General features: G+C 36.2%; 1 protein-coding gene across 12 annotated transcripts in view; it reads left to right on the top strand.

Moving 5' to 3' along the window:
• Positions 1-17,436, top strand: part of ZNF644 (zinc finger protein 644) — an 89,327-nt gene that overhangs the window by 61,468 nt on the left and 10,423 nt on the right. For 7 of the 12 annotated variants that reach the window (XM_030455144.1, XM_030455139.1, XM_030455142.1 and 4 more), the window contains 3 exons: positions 7,848-7,912; positions 8,997-12,040; positions 12,248-12,853. In XM_030455144.1, the coding sequence (XP_030311004.1) occupies positions 9,028-12,040; positions 12,248-12,853 (3,619 nt within the window). In that variant the 5' untranslated portion in view covers positions 7,848-7,912; positions 8,997-9,027. Of the gene's footprint in view, positions 1-7,847; positions 7,946-8,996; positions 12,041-12,247; positions 12,854-17,436 lie in introns of all 12 variants that reach the window. The other 5 variants (XM_030455146.1, XM_030455147.1, XM_030455145.1 and 2 more) reach the window with 4 other exon arrangements.

Genomic DNA, 17,436 nt, shown 5'->3' on the forward strand with positions numbered 1-17,436 from the left:
AGTGCACACTCAGCAAGTTTGCTGATGGCACCAAACTGTGTAGTGAAGTCAACACAATGGAGGGAAGGGATGGAATGCCATCCAGAGGGACCTTGCCAGGCTCAAGAAGTGGACTCATGCAAACTGCGTGAAATTCCACAAGGCCAAGTGCAAGGTTCTGCACCTGGGTCGAGGCAATCCCATGCATGAATTCAGGTTGGGAGGAGAAAGGGTTGTGGATAGCCATGAGGAGAAGGACTCAGGGTTGGTGGTGGACCAGAAGATTAACGTGAGCTGTCAGTGTGCACTTGTAGCCCAGAACACCAACTGGATCCTGGGCTGCATCAAAAGAAACAGAGACAGCTGGTTGAGGCAGGCGATTCTCCCCTTCTGCTCTGCTCTTGTGAGAAGAGCCCCCAGTACTGTGTCCAGTTCTGGAGTCCCCAGCATAAGGAGGACATAGAGCTCCTTGAGGGTTTCCAGAGGAGAGCCACTGAAATGCTCAGAGAGCAGGAGCACCTCTCCTATGAAGCCAGGCTGAGGAAGTTGGGGTTGTTCAGCCTGGAGGAGGCTCTGAGGTGACCTTATAGCAACCTTTCAATGTCTGAAGGGGCCTACAATAAAGCTGGGGAAGGGCTCTTTGTATGGGTGGGAGGACAAGGGGCAGTCATTTAAAACGAAGAGGGGAGATTTAGGTTAGGCATTAGGAAAAAATTCTTTCCTGTGTGGGTGGTGAGACACTGTTACAGGTTACCCAGGGAAACTGTGGCTGCCCCATCCCTGGAAGTGTTGAAAGCCACGCTGGATGGGGCTTTGAGCAGCCTGATCTGATCTGGTGGGAGGTGTCCCTGGCCATGCAGGGGGTTGGAACTAGATGATTTTTAAGGTCCCTTCCAACCCAACCCATTCTGTGAGCTGTCATCTGTCATATTGGATTTGTGTTGGAAGAAAGAGGTTCTTTACCTAACAGCTTACAAAAGATATCAGAATAAAGAGACAGAATTGTAGGGAAAACCTTTGTTTAAGTTAAAAGTCAGTTTGAAATCTGGATATGAGGATTCTGTAGCTTCTGGTTTTGGTTGATTAATTTTAAATGTCTTTGTGTTAGTACACCATCGCTCGTATTTGGTGGCTGGAGAGATGTTTTCAGTGTGCTCTGCATGTGGGCAGTAATCAGATTTGCATATAGAATTTCACCACCACTTGGTGGCACTGCCCAGCTTCAAAAGGACTTGTTTCTGAGCCAGTAAAGTTATTTTGATTCTGTAAAATTATAGGTTAAGGGAGAGTAGATGTATTTTAAATTTTCTAAAAGTTAGTGATGTGTCTTAGAAATGAAAATACTTTTTATTTAAACTACTTGAAGGATTTGCATTTTTATGTCTCTATGGAAAAGCAAGCTATCATAGCTAATATGTAATTTAGAAGTGTGTCTTGTGTTACTAATATTCTCAGAAGATGTATTTAGTGTTCCCCAGTTGAATTATTTTAGTATTTACTTCTAGCATTTTACTTCGATTGTGTAGTGTACTTCAAGCAATTTTAGAAGATAAAATTTTCTTCATGGTAGTGTTCTTCATAATATTCTTTTGCAGATAAATAGAAGACTGCTAAAGCTTCTTTTTTAGCCTTTTGAAATGCATTCTGCATTTTTACTTTTCTATTGATAGAAATTTTAGAAAAATATTTCTCAGTAGTTTTTTCTGTCAACAAAGCTAGTAAAAGTTTGTGCCCTTATTCATAATTGTTGCGTCTCGGTTGTGCTGATTCGGCAGTGTGTAAATCTCAGCCTTTAAGCCTGAATAATGAAATTGTTGATTTGTAATTTGTTGAATGTGTGAAAGAAGGAGTGCAGGGGAGTGGAGGAAGCCAGGAGTTATTTAAGTTGGCTTTGCTGCAAAGAACAGCATCATTCCAACATACAGCACATTATTTGACAGCATACGGCTCCATGTTGAGACCACTTCCTCTTCTCTGCAAGCCAAAATCTTCTGCAATGACAGCAGGCTTTTCATTTTAGTGTTATCCCCGATGTAAGGACTGTAGTAGTGAGACTAGAGCCTGAAAGAAGGCAGGAGCTTCCCTAAACATATGCTTTTTGTGGAATGTCACACTCACTGACTGGAGTGCAGCCTGCTTATCTATCAGCTGCTCTGCTCAGTCTTGCTGGGAGGGTCCCCTCTGCCCCATCATCCAGGTCCTTCATGGAGATGTTGAACAATGTTGGACCCAGTAGTGACTCCAGCACACAGCGCTGGTTGCTGGCCACCAGCTACACTTTGTGTCACTGATCACAGCCCTTAAATTTTTGACAGCATGATAAAAATACTGTCTCATAACAAGGATGGGAGTAGGGCTTTTATTTATAGACTGCAGTGAGGAAAAGCTTTCCAGTTTGTAGTGTTAATAGTTAATAAACTATTCATTGGATTGTGTCTAGATAAAAGAAATTTTCGGTACCATACTCGAGGCTTAAGAATACATTTGACTGAAAAACATAGGTAATGGTGATGAAAGAGATGAACAGTGTTTTCTCAAACACTTAAGTTTCTTTAGTGAGAAAAAAGATGTGACCATGTGAGATTGCCATAAAGTAAAAGAGTTTTATCTGTGCATGTGAAAATACATGAGGGAACAGTTTTGGAGAGAAATAGTGTACATTGTCATAGAGTATTAAGTCTGGGTTGTTTTTTTTCCCAGACTTTTGTGTCTCTTACTGGAATGTTGCTGTGTATGCATGGTAATGTCTGCATTTAGGAAAATTCAGTATTTGATTTTAGTCTTTACCTTTAGTAAAACTAATGTTAGTAGAATTCAAACTAGATTGTACTACTAAAAATCCAAACTAGACAAAGAGCTGCAGGAATACAAAGACTTAAGTACTCGACTGTCACCTCTGAGCAGAGTTGTGGAGTGCAGGGGGGGAGTTACAACTCCATAAGTTACCACATTCAAAGTCTGAGATCTTTGTACTGGATAGACATCTTTTAAAAATGCCTAATATGCTTGGAAAAGTCTCTATGAATAAAATGATCTTGGGCTGCTCCATTAGCACTTAAAACTCGGAGAGTATTTTTTTGAAGTCATAAATCTGATTCTTGTGACACTTAAACTGTGTTGTCATTTGTTTTATTGATTTCAGTATTGAATTTTAGCATGATGCTCCCCGTTGTGACAAACTGGTTTATTTTCCCAAGCAAATCAATATTAAAAGAATGAGATTAAGAATGGTTGGTGGCAGTAATGGTATTTTCTTCCCTGATTTCCGATTTGTAAGACAGTCATTCTTCAGTTGTGTACTGTTACCTTTTACATGTGAAGAGGTTAAAATGCTACTCTTAGACTTTTTAGACCAGAAATGAATTTTTCTAAAATGCTGATGGAACCTAAGGAAATAGGTTTTTTCCTTACTACCTAATGCACAGCTTTTGAAGAAATTATTTCATTAAAAATGAAGTTTCATGTAAATAAGCTTTCTGCAAAAGTTTGCTTACACTTTGATTTTCACAAATACAATCTTACTGAAAAGACAGGCTGCTGTTGTGTGATGACTCCTCCGTAATTCAGAGTTTCTCTTTGTTTGACTTTTTCCACAGGGATATGTCAACTCAGTGAATCTTTCAATATTCACAGGGATATTTCAACTCTAGGTTGACAAAAGGTTATACTATGGGTCAATAAAATAAATATTTTGTGTTTCTTTATTTAGGCATAATAAACCTGCTTAGGTCTTGAATCAGTAATTTTTCTTGCTGCTTTAAAAATGTTCTTGATATGGTTGTCTGATAAAGCTGAGAGTTTGCTGATTATTGTGGTTTTCATGTGAACAGCTGTGGATCCGAATTGAAGACAACTGGTTTTCAGTGGAATGCCTCATGCTCTAGTTACATTGATAACCATATACTTGTATGTAAAGTAGGTGTGGAACTGCAGTATTGATGATGTTGTATATATTAAACAAGTTGTCTCTTCACTATGGAAGTTAAAAAAAAAATCCAGAAATTTTCAGAGGAATTTGTAGGTTTTGAATGGAAGAGGAAAAAAATGTGGTGCAGCTCTCCTCTAAATAAATTGTTGGGGGTTTTTTCATAGAGATGGTTTATGCTAATACACTGCTAGTTCCTCTAATACTCTGTACATACCTTCATTTTCTAAAGTTTCTTTAACATTTTTATGGAAGCTCCGTGCTTGACTGTGGCTGTGATTAAGTTGTTAAAGGAATGGACTGTGTAGTGGGGCAAAATGGAAGGAGATGGCTCTTCAGTCCTGTGCCATGATGTACTTAACTCTCTCTTGTCTGCTGTTTTTTGTCTCATAATTTGTGATTTTTGTTCTTTCATCTTTAATGTTAATCTGTCATTTGAGAAGGATTTTTACAGGAATGGCTGTGGATAAAATACTAGGTTTTGTAAGTTTTCTGTATTTACATAACAAAGTCTTAATTAAAAATCTAAATAAGAACAATGCAAACCTGAAAAACCTTTCCTATTTCTTGAATATTTGAATAATCCGTTGCGTGTCCTGGTTATTCACATATCTAGTTAAAGAACTCAATTTATGAGTAATTACTTAGCATGGGACAGCTGAAAGGCACTTCAGTTACTTTAATTAGTCTGATTAAGTTTAATCCGTTTAGGACAAGACTTCAATGTTTTAGTTGCCTCTTGTTAGTTGCTCTGTGCTGTTAGCTCATTCGCTTATATTTAGGAGTTCAATGAGAAATTTGGTATCAAAACATAAAAGTACTTCATGCTTTTCACAAATTCAAGCAAATTCTTCTGTCTTAATATTTCAGTTTCCATGTGCTTTCAAATCTATTGTAAATCCTTGTAAAATTGTGTGGGTTTTGTAACAAAATTGACAAATCTGTAACTACAACTGCTAGTAGGCAACATAGTATGCTTAACACTTGAGTGTGAGCTTTAATGAACTAGTACTGCATGAAAGCAATACTCTTAATTTGGTTTGTGACCCTATTACATAGTGAAGGTTGTCAGTACAAAATAAGACCTTGGAAATTTCATAGAACTACTGGTAATAAATACAATTAATAATGTACATAGAACAATGGAATCAAGTACACTCCTATCAAAAAGAATTATTAATGAACAGAAAGTGGACAGCATTGATCTGATGACAGGAAGGTTGTATCTAATCTGAATTACTGAGTGACCTAGGAAGCTTGCTCAGAGGGATTACCGAATAATTATGTTAATGTGCAATTATCACCTCATTTCTTCTGCAGTAACCTCAAGATGTAGTGTAGTAAGGGTGTTATAGCAAGTGCTGATAGTTTGCAAAAATACTGATGTTCAAGATTTTTGAGACAGTAAGATTAGCTTACGGCATTTAAATTACTATCTGTCAGCTTGAAGATAGATCTGACCTTACACTTTTTTAATGCTTAGATTATGTGGCCACAGGCAGTCTATCTGCAGAGCTCGTTATGAGGTAAAAAAATGATACTTTATGAAGCAAAATGATATTAAAAATTATTTACTTTTAAAAGTACTTAATTAAATAAAGGTAGAATGTGGCTTGGTTGTTTAAATACTTGGTTGTTTTCTGCTTTTGAATATTGAATAATTCCTGTATAATAAATAGCATGAATAACACTGTTAACTGCACTACAGTCATTCTAGGCTTAACTGAAATGATTGAAGACTTAGCCTGTTAAGTAAAGTGTGTTTCAAAGGTATGAGCCTGGGATTGTGGATGCTTGTGTACCCTTTTTGAGCGCTGCTGTTTTTACACTTACATATCTACAGGGTATATTGCTCTATATACTTAAAAATTACCTCCACTATATAGTTCTTGCCCTGGTTGAGGATGTAACAACCCCTATTTGCAGCAAATTTTAAGTTTGATTGACATAATTAATTTTTAAAACACGCTCAGGATTAATTATGATAAATTTAATATTTTGGTATTTCTGATATGGTATAGAGAAGATAATTTTAAAACTGGGATGGAAATATATGAAGAATATGGCATAGCTTTTGTGACATCCTAGTTGTTACGATGCTTATTTTTGTATTTTTTTCCCCAGATTTAAATTCAGTAGTGTTGTAGTTTGTAGCACTTCCTGTTAGATGATAATATTTCCTCAAAAATTATGGCATTATGTGGAACGTTTTCTTGCATTTGTGTGGTTACACCTGTAATTGTTACTGGAGAAATTTCTACACGTGGGGTCGACAATGAAATGAAGTACTGCATCTTGGCTCAGTGTCATCACAAGATTCTAAATTACTGTAATTTAAGAAGATATTTCATGTGTTTTCTTTAATAACATGCTCTTAAAACTGCAAACATTCTCATTGTCGTGCACATAAAATAGTGAATTGTAACACCCTGACATCTGGAAAGAATGTGATAATTGTCAGAAAATTATTAAAATGTAACAGTGATATTATTGATACAGTGAGCATTTCAGGCTTGATTCAGAGACTGAAATCTGTAGGGACAACTGTATTACCATAGAAGACTTGTAATCAGATCCATGAACACACAATATGGAAAGGAGTCTGTTACACAGCTGCACAGTGTAATATTTTAGATAGTGTTCGTGATACCTATGAAGGGAGTTTAAAGGTGATTGTGTGGTGTGCTAGCCACCTTTTTGACTTAAGATTGAACACTAATATATACCATCAGTATGGTTTTGAATGTAGAGCAACATGGTTTTGTCTTCATGTATAAACCTGTGAAAAGTTTTTAGGAGCAATTCTGATAATGAGGATGCAATCTCCAAGCAAGCACAATATTCACAGTTTGCTTCCCCACTGTTCTGGGGGCACCAATGAAGTTGCTTTAAATGGGAAGCGTCTGTTCTTCCTCTGAACCCCTCACACCAGAACAGATGGGTGGAACTTGGAACATGGAGGGTTTTACCTCAGAGGTGGTAATAGTGAAGCCACTCATTAACACTGAATTTACCACTTCGTTAGCAACATTGCTTCCTGTTGAGAAAAGCTAATTCAGCCTCTCAGATTGACTGAGTGTACTTTTGTCTACCTCTGCAGTAATAAAACAAGGAAAATGCACATCTTTCAGACAAAATTGGCTTACTGGATTTCTTCGGTGTTATACTCTGCTGCCTGGTACTTTATGGAGCTTACAGCATTCAGTTGTAAAATTGTTGTAAAATCCTTGAAGGTTTCACTTCTTTTAATTGACTTTTGCATTACTGATTCTTAGTACATGTTTGCACTGCCAATTTCTAACTTCTGTATGTGACGCTAAGAGTCCTGCTGGGTGGTGCATTATCACCATTTTAGGGTGATAGCTTTGAATTCAATCTTATTGGAAGTCTTTATCACGGTGAAAAATGACCCATCTCAAAATAACAAAGAAATACAAAAACCCCAGTACTGGGAAAATGAGAAAATTGAGTCACTAGTAAAACAATTGCATAAAGGTATGTTATAGATGAATAAAATAATAAAGTATTTCATACACTCACTTATTATATGCCTGACATGACTTGGCTGTATGTCTTAATTGGGTAGTCAATGACTGAATAGCAAAGGAAACATTTTTTTAATGGCAGATTATTTTCATTATATTCTTGCTCAAAATACAGTTACCTTTATATTCAAAATAGTAAACAAGTCATATTATATTCAGATCTTGGGGATTTTTTCAAATTTATAAGAGGTAAAAGTATTTGTTTTGTCTTTTTTTCCAATTTGAAACAAAATGAGCACAATAACAGAATTTCTATGAGGCTGTAGCTGTCTTTGAATTGTATAGATAGCTATAGTAATGTTTGATTTAAAAGCTAATAAAAATGCTGGACTCATTTGAGAGTGTGATGTGCAACAGTGAAAGTGGTGTCATTTAACCAGGTTTTCTTCTCTCCTTAGGATGTCAAGAGTGGCCTTTCTTGATTTCAATGAAGGACTGTTACAGGGAGCCATGGATATTAGTTGTGAGTTATAACATCTTAATTCAAAGTGTCTAGGTAATGACTCCTTTTAACTGAGCTTTATTCAAAATGTTAATTAGTAGCTGAAACTAAGTATATGATGGCAGGAATCAAATCCCCCGAAAGATCAAAGTGAGCAGTACTCTTTTAAGGGTAAAATACGTGATTTCTGTAAAATATAGATAGATATTTCCAACTCGTAGATGACTGTTTCAAAGCCTTACACTCTTTTGTTCTGAGAACCCTTACAGGAGCTAAATGCCAGGATAAACTTAAGTTTACACTCCTGTTTATTACACACTAATTTTCACATGTAGGCAACTTGTTTGTTCACGCTAAACATTGGGTAGATGATTTTGTGTATGAATGAAATTCACACGTAAAAAGACATTTACGTACACAAGGCCTCCCAGAGGGAATTAATATGTGGTAGTTCTCTGTACTAGTAGATACTATTATTGTCATGCTCTAGATGTAACATGGTGATTTCCTCTGTTAGGTCAATCCTAATTAAATGTTTCTAATTTTGGATTTTTTTCCACCTTTGAGAAAACACCATTTTATTTGCTTTGGACAAAGTGCTACCTTGAGATGCATAAAGATTAATTTCCTAGATGCTAAAGGGAAATACCATTTAAAAAAAAAAAAAATAATTAAAATGACTAGCAGATGACTGGATAGTTTTTACTTCTAATATGTTTTACTTCTAGAAAACAACTAAAGGTAAACTCAGTGTTTGTTAATGTACATGTAAGAACCTATTTGCACGGTTTTCTACTGTCTCATTTCCCCCATCTTGTTTGCTTGTAGGTGTTCAGACATTGTTTGAACTGGGATATTGGGCAGTGACTGGTTTGCTGTATGGTTACTAATACAGAGTAGCTAAAAAGTAAATTTTTTTAAATTGCTTCATTGATTAACTTTAAACATATCTTGAATGCCCTAAATATAAAGCACATTTTTAATAAGTTCAAAACATATTTTTTATTACAATCTGATAGGTGATCCTGAAGAAAATGGTAAAACTGTAAAATTGGCAGTATTTATATCTCTGATTCCCTGATTCTTTGTCTTGTTTGCTTTTTAGTATAAATTTACTTAATGGACAGACCAGCAATATGGATGATTTAGAGATAAATACTGAAGTCACTGGTGCTAAAGAAGAAGAAATCATATGTGATGATAATTTCATATCTGAGGAAGATGGTGGCATTCCTAAACCACAAGAGAGCGAGCCCTCATTTCAGAAGAACAGTACATTGACTCTGCCTGAAGAACTATCACAGGACAGATCTGAAAAAGCCTTAAGTGGAGGCCAGACTTCTCTATTTATGCACTCTGGTGCTCCTACTGTTTCTAGTGAAAACTTTATCTTGTCCAGAGGAACAGCTGTTAATGGACCAGTTTCACACTCCACCTCAACTAAGACTTCCATTATGAATAAAGGCAGTGTTTCATTAACCACTGGACAGCCTGTAGGTCATCATACAGATTCCTGCTCAACCTTGACAGTGGTTCATGATCTTCAGCTGCCTGCAAAGAGTACAACACAGAAATCAAATCAGCACCAAGTTTTATTTTTGTTACCTGATGTAGCACATGCTAAGAACCTGACTCATTCCATTAAAAATCTACCTACCTCTGCTTCAATTGGTTGTGAATCACAGAAATCAGTTGGAAATAGTGTAGATAGCACTTTAGTAGGCCAAGTAGAAGTTTGTGAGGATGATAAAAATATACTAGTAAAAGATGATTGTGTTGATACATTAACAGACATTTCCTCAGGTACAGGTGGTTTCACATCGGGTTGTGATCCCAGCTGGGATCCACAAAAAGAGTTCATACAGTTTCTTATGACAAATGAAGAAACACTAGAGAAGTCTCCCATTCACTGTAAAGTAGGCTTAGAGAAAAAGCGAAAAAGGAAAATGGATGTTAGTAAAATAACACGCTATACTGAAGACTGTTTTGGTGATACCAGTTGTATTCCTAGTAAATCAAAACTATTAAATGTTGACTTTTTAGAGCAGAATGAGGAGCTACAAATAGTAGAACCGCAAAAATATTCATTGAGCAAAGTAAAGCCTGAATCCACAGATGAAGAGTTGGAAGCTGTTGATGCTATACAGCAGCTCATTTATAGTCCTGCTAGTAACTGTGCAGAAGATAGTTCTCCTGTTCACACTAGCACTTTTCTGTCCAGTACTTTAAAAAATAAATGTGAACAGAATGATTCTGAATCACCATCTACTTTCAGTACTGATGAACCATCATTTTATCCCTGTACAAAGTGCAATGTGAATTTTAGAGAGAAGAAACATCTGCATAGGCATATGATGTACCATTTAGATGGGAACAGTCATTTCCGACATCTCAATGTCCCCAGGCCCTATGCATGTAGGGAATGTGGAAGGACATTTCGAGATCGTAATTCACTTCTTAAACATATGATAATTCACCAGGAAAGAAGGCAGAAACTGATGGAAGAAATCCGTGAGCTGAAAGAACTTCAGGATGAGGGTAGGAGTGCACGGTTACAGTGCCCGCAGTGTGTATTTGGTACCAATTGTCCCAAAACCTTTGTGCAGCATGCAAAGACCCATGAAAAAGATAAAAGATACTATTGCTGTGAGGAATGCAATTTCATGGCTGTGACAGAAAATGAACTGGAATGCCATCGAGGAATCGCTCATGGAGCAGTAGTCAAATGTTCGATTATTGGTAGTGACATGTCCCAGAGGAAAACACAGAAAAAGGCATCCTTGAAAGATCCTTATTTAGGATCCTCAAAAAGGTCATCAACATATATGTGTAAGATTTGTCCATTTACTACTTCAACTAGAAGCATTTTAAGAAAACACATGGAATATTTGCACCCAGCATCATGTGTTGGTCCCTTTGGTAGCCATCTTAGACTAGAAAGAAGAAAAGGCAGCATAATAGACGAATCTTTAGATTTTCGTAACAGAACAAAACAGTTGATCAAACAATCTTCTACTTTTCCAAAGAACTCTGTTTTGAAACAGGATGTAAAAAGATCATTTGGCTCTACTTCACAGTCCAGTAACTTCTCAAAACTTAACAAGAGACCCTACAGGATACAGAAGGCTCGGAAAAGCGTTTCACAGTCATCTGTAAGTGTGTGCAGTCTAACTTCTACAAACAAGACCTTTATGATTAGAAATAGCATTGACCAGAAACGTAAAAGTTTTCATCAAGCAGCAAAACAGAAAGCTGGTGTCAAAACAAGCAGTGATTATGTATATAGACACAAATATGAAAGCTACAGATTTATTAAAAAATCTAGTCACTCCTATCCTTTGCATTTAAAAAAGGTGGAGTCTGACTCTGTTAGTTCTTTGTGTTTGTTTTCTTCATCAAGTAGTCCCTGTAATAGCTATTTTGTCATGAATTCAAATAATCTTGATGACAAAAGGGCAAAAGGCTGTAAAGATCATAGGCATGTAGCTATAAAGAGAGTGGTTAAAGAATCCAAGAGGGAAGGCTCTGTTACAGGAGATAATTTGGATTGCTATCCAGATTTTCTGCATAAAACGACTGTTGTTGTTTTACAGAAACTTAACTCTGCTGAAAAAAAAGACAGCTATGAAACGGAGGATGAAAGTTCGTGGGATAATGTTGAACTATGTGATTACACTACACAGTCTGTGGAGGATGAACCTTACAGTGATATTAACCAAGAGCATGTAAACCTCTTCCCCATATTCAAAGGTAAAATGGAAGATCATGAAGCTGGTGATAAATCTGCACTTAGTTATGAGCAGAACGATGGTTTTTATTTTGAGTACTATGAAGATGCTGAAGGTAGTAACTTCCTGCATGATTTGCATGATCCTCAGAACTTAGAAAATGTAGGATCATCATTACCAAAGCATAATTCAGTTTTCCATTGGACTGATTTGTCGCTTGAAAAGAAGTCCTGCCCATACTGTCCAGCAACCTTTGAAACAGGTGTTGGATTGTCCAATCATGTCAGAGGACACCTTCACAGAGCGGGATTAAGCTATGAAGCCCGTCATGTTGTTTCACCAGAACAGATAGCAACAAGTGACAAAATGCAGCATTTTAAAAGAACTGGAACAGGAACTCCTGTTAAACGTGTTAGAAAAGGTAAGCTTTTTTTTTTTTTCTTGGTTGTTTTTTTGGTATTTTTATTTATTTGGAATATAAAGTAAAAGGGACAAAGAGATCTATTGAGGACTAAACAAGACTTGCCTTATCTTGTTGTAAAGCCTCTCTTCTTGTCCTGGTAATTTGCTATTGTGATGTTTAACTGTATATAATTGTCAAAAAACATGACAATTATTTTCTTTGTAGCAATTGAGAAATCTGAAACTTCCTCTGAGCATACGTGTCAGCTCTGTGGAGGCTGGTTCGATACTAAAATTGGATTGTCTAATCATGTGCGAGGACACCTGAAAAGGCTTGGCAAAACCAAATGGGACGCACACAAGTCTCCAATTAGTGTTCTGAATGAGATGATGCAAAATGAGGAGAAGTATGAAAAAATCCTAAAGGCTTTGAACAGTCGTCGCATTATTCCTAGACCGTTTGTTGCTCAGAAATTTGCATCAAATGATGACTTTTTATCTCAGAATGTTATACCTCTTGAAGCATACCATAATGGCCTAAAGACTGAAGATATGTCTGTGTCTGCATCGGAGGAAGAAGGGCTGAGTTTCCTAAATGAATGTGATGAAGCAAAAGCAGTGCTACGTGATGGGAGAAAAAATCAGTCACTTACACTGATAGAACTCCTGAAAAACAAGAGGTTAGGAGAAGAAAGGAATTCTGATATTTCTCCTCAAAAGATTCATAATCAAACTGCAAGAAAGAGGTTTGTTCAGAAATGTGTTCTTCCATTAAATGAAGACAGTCCATTGATGTATCACCCACAAAAAATGGACTTGACTATGCAGTCAGGTAAGAAGATGTTTCTAGATGTCTTGACATTTCCAAAAAATCCTTTGATACATAGAAAATGTACAAGTGCTGAGTATTTTAATGCTGTTAATTTAATTATTTTTTCATTTCCAGAGGACACTGCAAGAGGTAGCACAGCAAATTTTTCTGACATGTTTTTCCTAAAGAGAAACAACACCTCAGCAGCACTGAGTAGTTTTTGCTTGGAATGTTATTCCTGTTCTGCGTATGGCTGAGCATACAAATTATAAGTGGACACAAAATGAGTGTCAGGAAGGGAGAAGACACATTCTGCAATAAAAAGTTGAAGTATCCATGCGGATTTAGTAGACTAACAGTTCTGAAATGTTTGGGCTTGTAATCCTGTTTCTGGGCAAACAGCTGGTTTGGGAACTGTTTCATTTAAATCTTCGAAGTCAGTGTGAACTAAGGTTTGTTGCTCAAACTAACAGAACTGTTGATATTATTATAAATGTGTAGTATTCCAAATTAGTGAACCACTGATTTTGATGGTTTTAGGCAAACATACTCTTACAACATAGATTAATTCTTGACTGTTTGAAAATTGCAGCTTCTATAAGAAACTGATGCTTGCTTAGAGCCTCTCTATCCTGAGTGAAGACCTTTGCTGGTTGGAGCTTTGTTGGAATACCTTTGTAGCCAGCAGGTTTCTAATGCACAGCCCCCGACTGATAGGGACAGATACTGCCCGTCTGCTGAGAATTGTGCTAATGAAACAATTCTATAATTAACTTTCTGGATACTCTGTATACTAATAGAGCAGTTTTTTAGAGTTGTATTTTTAGCCTACTTTTCAAATAAGAGTTATTTCTCGCCTTGGGTAATTCATACAACATCCTTTTTAATGTGTATGTGGAGCTCACACTTACGTGTTTCTTGTTTGTACACTACCTTATAACTCTGCATGATTCTTTAGATCCAGGAACAGGATCTTATTTTTATACCCCTGACTTTTTTGGTTCTTTTAGTTTTCTTGTTACTACCTAGTGCAGGTTAGTGAAACTTGCAGCGCATAGTACTTTTTTCACCTATACTCTTGTCTTTCTTTAAACAAATATGAACAACAACAACAATCCAATGTGCTTGATAGTTCTTCTAGAGGACTAAACAAGTGTGGCAGTCAATTTCTTATTAAAGGTGGCTTTCTAAAATGACATAATAGGGGAGGAAAATAATTACATTTTATGTCTTTTAGGGATGTCTGTGGTTGTCCTTAGAGACAGGAGATTGCTTGATAATGGAAGTGTATCTTTGACAGTCTTCGTGATTTGAAAAGCAATGCTTAAGGGATAGCTTGCCAAACCTGACCCTGAATTGCTTCCTATTTAATATTTACTGCTGAATACTAGGTAGCACCTGTTGGGTTGTGCTGGAGAGCCAGGTAAAATAAACTATATGCTTGCATAGGACTAACAGTTACCAACGGGGCCCCCTAATGATCTGTGGCTGAGGTAACATAATTTGACAACTAACACACTGTGCCAGTTGAGTTTAATAAGAAAATATTTAATGTCAAGTTGAAATTCTTCCGTTTTTCTGTAAAAGGCAAATCTTTCTAATTCTGGTTTTAGTTTTTTAAAAGGCTTTTACCAACCTGGTGTTCTTCTTTAACTTGCGTGAAAAAAACAGCATGTCTTTTCTGGGCTACTGGAGAATAGGATTCTTTCCTGCAAGCAGAGGCTTTCCAGCTGAGTAGGTTTAGGTTTTTTATTTATTCTTCAAGTAATTTGTTCGTAATAACATTTCTTCGGTAAAATGGAGGGAGAAACATGGTGAAGTTGAGCAGGGGCTAAGTTAAAATGGTTTCTTTGTCTGGTAAGTGAGGAGTTCAGTATTCTTTCACTGTTTTCTTGTGATAAATGGCATGTTGCTCTGTTGATTTAGCACAAAGATTTTAGAAAAAAACTTCAGATCATTAACTTTAATTATCAATTGTTCATCTAAAGTAATGAACAGAAAATGCACTGAACAAAATGCTGTGTCTAACAGCTGTTCAGTGGTGTGTTTTACCGCCTTTTTCTCTGAGCCTAATTTAGCATTGAGGTCTTCAGTCTTATGGGTAAAACACTTAATTACCACTTTGTCAACCAGACTTTTTAAATTTTCTTTATTGGAAATGTTACAAGCTCTGAAATTTCTCAACAGAATTGCACTATTCAAAATGCAAGATTGTGTTTTGGGATTAGAGCGTCATAATGTGGAGATCTGTAGGAACTTGATAGTAGGTATTGAATGCAGAGTAGCCTAATGGGCTCAAGTTGCCTCCGTTCTGTTTTTTGGTTATTTTTGTCCAAATTACATGGTTTGGCATAAAGCACTACATGGAAAACTTAATAACAGTTAACTTGGATCCTTCTAATATACTAAACAATTGCGTCAATGCAGTGAATATATTTTAAACCATCTTTATTGCAGAAAACTTTTTACAACGCTTTGAGAATTTCATTTTTTAAAGAGAGAACTGGATTATAGTTTTCTTTTGAATGATAGGTATGCCTGTGAAGCTTAGAACGTGTGTGCATTGCAATACGACGTTTACAAGTGCTGTTAGCCTGTCCAACCACTTACGCGCTTATGCACGAAAGAAGAGTGCTGGACTTTTGACTGGGACAGGTATGTTTTGTTACAGATGTAAAAGCAAGTCTGTCTATGATACATTTTCCTCATCAGACTGGACAAAAGCATATGTTAATGCAAAATAATTTTGAAGCTTCTGCTGGTAAACAATTTATTTGCCATAAAATTTCAGCAACTTGTAAGAATAGGTATGTTGCTGTTGTCCACTCTCATGTCTGATTTTCATACTCATTTATTTTGGATCCAACACTTAAGGTATGTAAGAAAAACAAAGATTATTGCTTAAATTAATTCTCCTACAGTATTACAACTCCCAAACCAACTAGTTGACTTCTAATGAAGTATTTGAAAGTACCTCAATAATGAGAAGAAAAAATAAAGCACACCCACAGCAAATAAACAAGTAATTTTTACAACCTAGTGCATACAACTCCTAAGAAGACCGTAGTTAAGAAAGAAAAAGCAAGTGATGCATATTTCTAACAACATTGTATGTAGTTGGTTTTATTTCTCGTTTGGCTCACAACCTAAAAACTAGCTGATCTGATATGGACTGAGTTTAGTACAGCATTTGGCACATCCATTAATGTTTGTTTTATTAAAACTCACTTAATTTTAAAATTCCTCTAATACTGCGTATTTTGACTGGTTTTCAGAGACCTACAGTTTGCTTGACTGTAGTACAATTTCTGAGTTTACTTGGATTACTACTGAGATTAGTGGGACTTCATATGAGCAACAGCAAATTAGGGAGCAGAGATGGATACAATGAGGAAATTTGGAATATGAAGTTTAGAATATTTCAATGATTAAGAAGGGTAACCATCAGTTTTCTGTGTCAGTACAGAGCTCTTTACATAGTGGTTTGGAAAAATGCATAATCCTTTTTTAATCTGAATATGTAATTTATATATACCAGAATGACAACTAAACTTGAGTTTTGGGCTTACGCTGCAGAAGACTAAGAAATATTTTTACAAGCGGGACCTGTGACTTCCAGGTCTTAGTTTTACACTCTGTTAATGATACGAACAAAGTAGATTTTGAAGAAGTCAGCAGATACAGTAGTATTCAGTGTGTATGCCTCTAGCTAGTGATTCTGAAAGTTTTTGTATTTACTCAGTAGAAAGGTGGTGACAGTAGATGTCATTTACCACTGCTGTGATTTGATGTAAGCCCTGTGTTTAGTTACTTCGTTTATATATCTAACTGGTAAAAATTTTTTTCAATAATTATATATTTAAATTGCATATTGAAATCTTAGCAATAATGCAGTGGAGGAAACACTGTAGGAAACAGGATACTACACAGAGATTGGATCCTTGGACAAGATTCTTGTACCTCAGCTTCCCTTTTGTAAGTGGGAAAAGTGAAGGTAGCTTATTAAGGTGCTTTCAGGGACTTCTGTTCTCTTTAAGAGATGCATTTTGCCAGTAAAGTAATAGCATGCTCACGCAGAACAATTGCCCTTTCTTTTAAAGAACTGAAAGAAAACTCTTGAGTTTTCTTGAGTCTTAAAGTTTCTCTTGAGTCTTAAAAGTTAGGTTAGAAACAAAATTAGCTTAGAAACAAAGCTTTTTAAAAAAAAAGTTAGAAACAAAGCTTTTTAAAGTTTTTTCTCAGAAGCTTGAGCTGAGCCAGATAAATAAAGTGGACCAAGTCAGTAAAGGCCTTATGCTGAAACCAGTGATTTGGAGAGGCTTAAATTCTAGCAATAACATTATGGAACATATGTTATATTTTAAAGTTTGTCACTACCATTTAAATCTGTTGTAACTCTGCAGAGGCTTTTACACTTTGCTTATTGAACTCTTCCACTTGAGCAAGCTCAATGCAAGGCCTGTAGACTAGAAAATAGGCTTTTAAACAGTGGTTTTATTTGATATTCCAATTTATATTGTAAGTTTTGTGAAGATAATTCTTTCAATGCAAGATTTCACTAGCACAGGACTTATTTTAAATTTTGGCTATGAGTATCGCTTTTG

Source organism: Calypte anna, chromosome 8, assembly GCF_003957555.1.
Source record: "Calypte anna isolate BGI_N300 chromosome 8, bCalAnn1_v1.p, whole genome shotgun sequence".
Classification (NCBI taxonomy): Eukaryota; Metazoa; Chordata; class Aves; order Apodiformes; family Trochilidae; genus Calypte; species Calypte anna.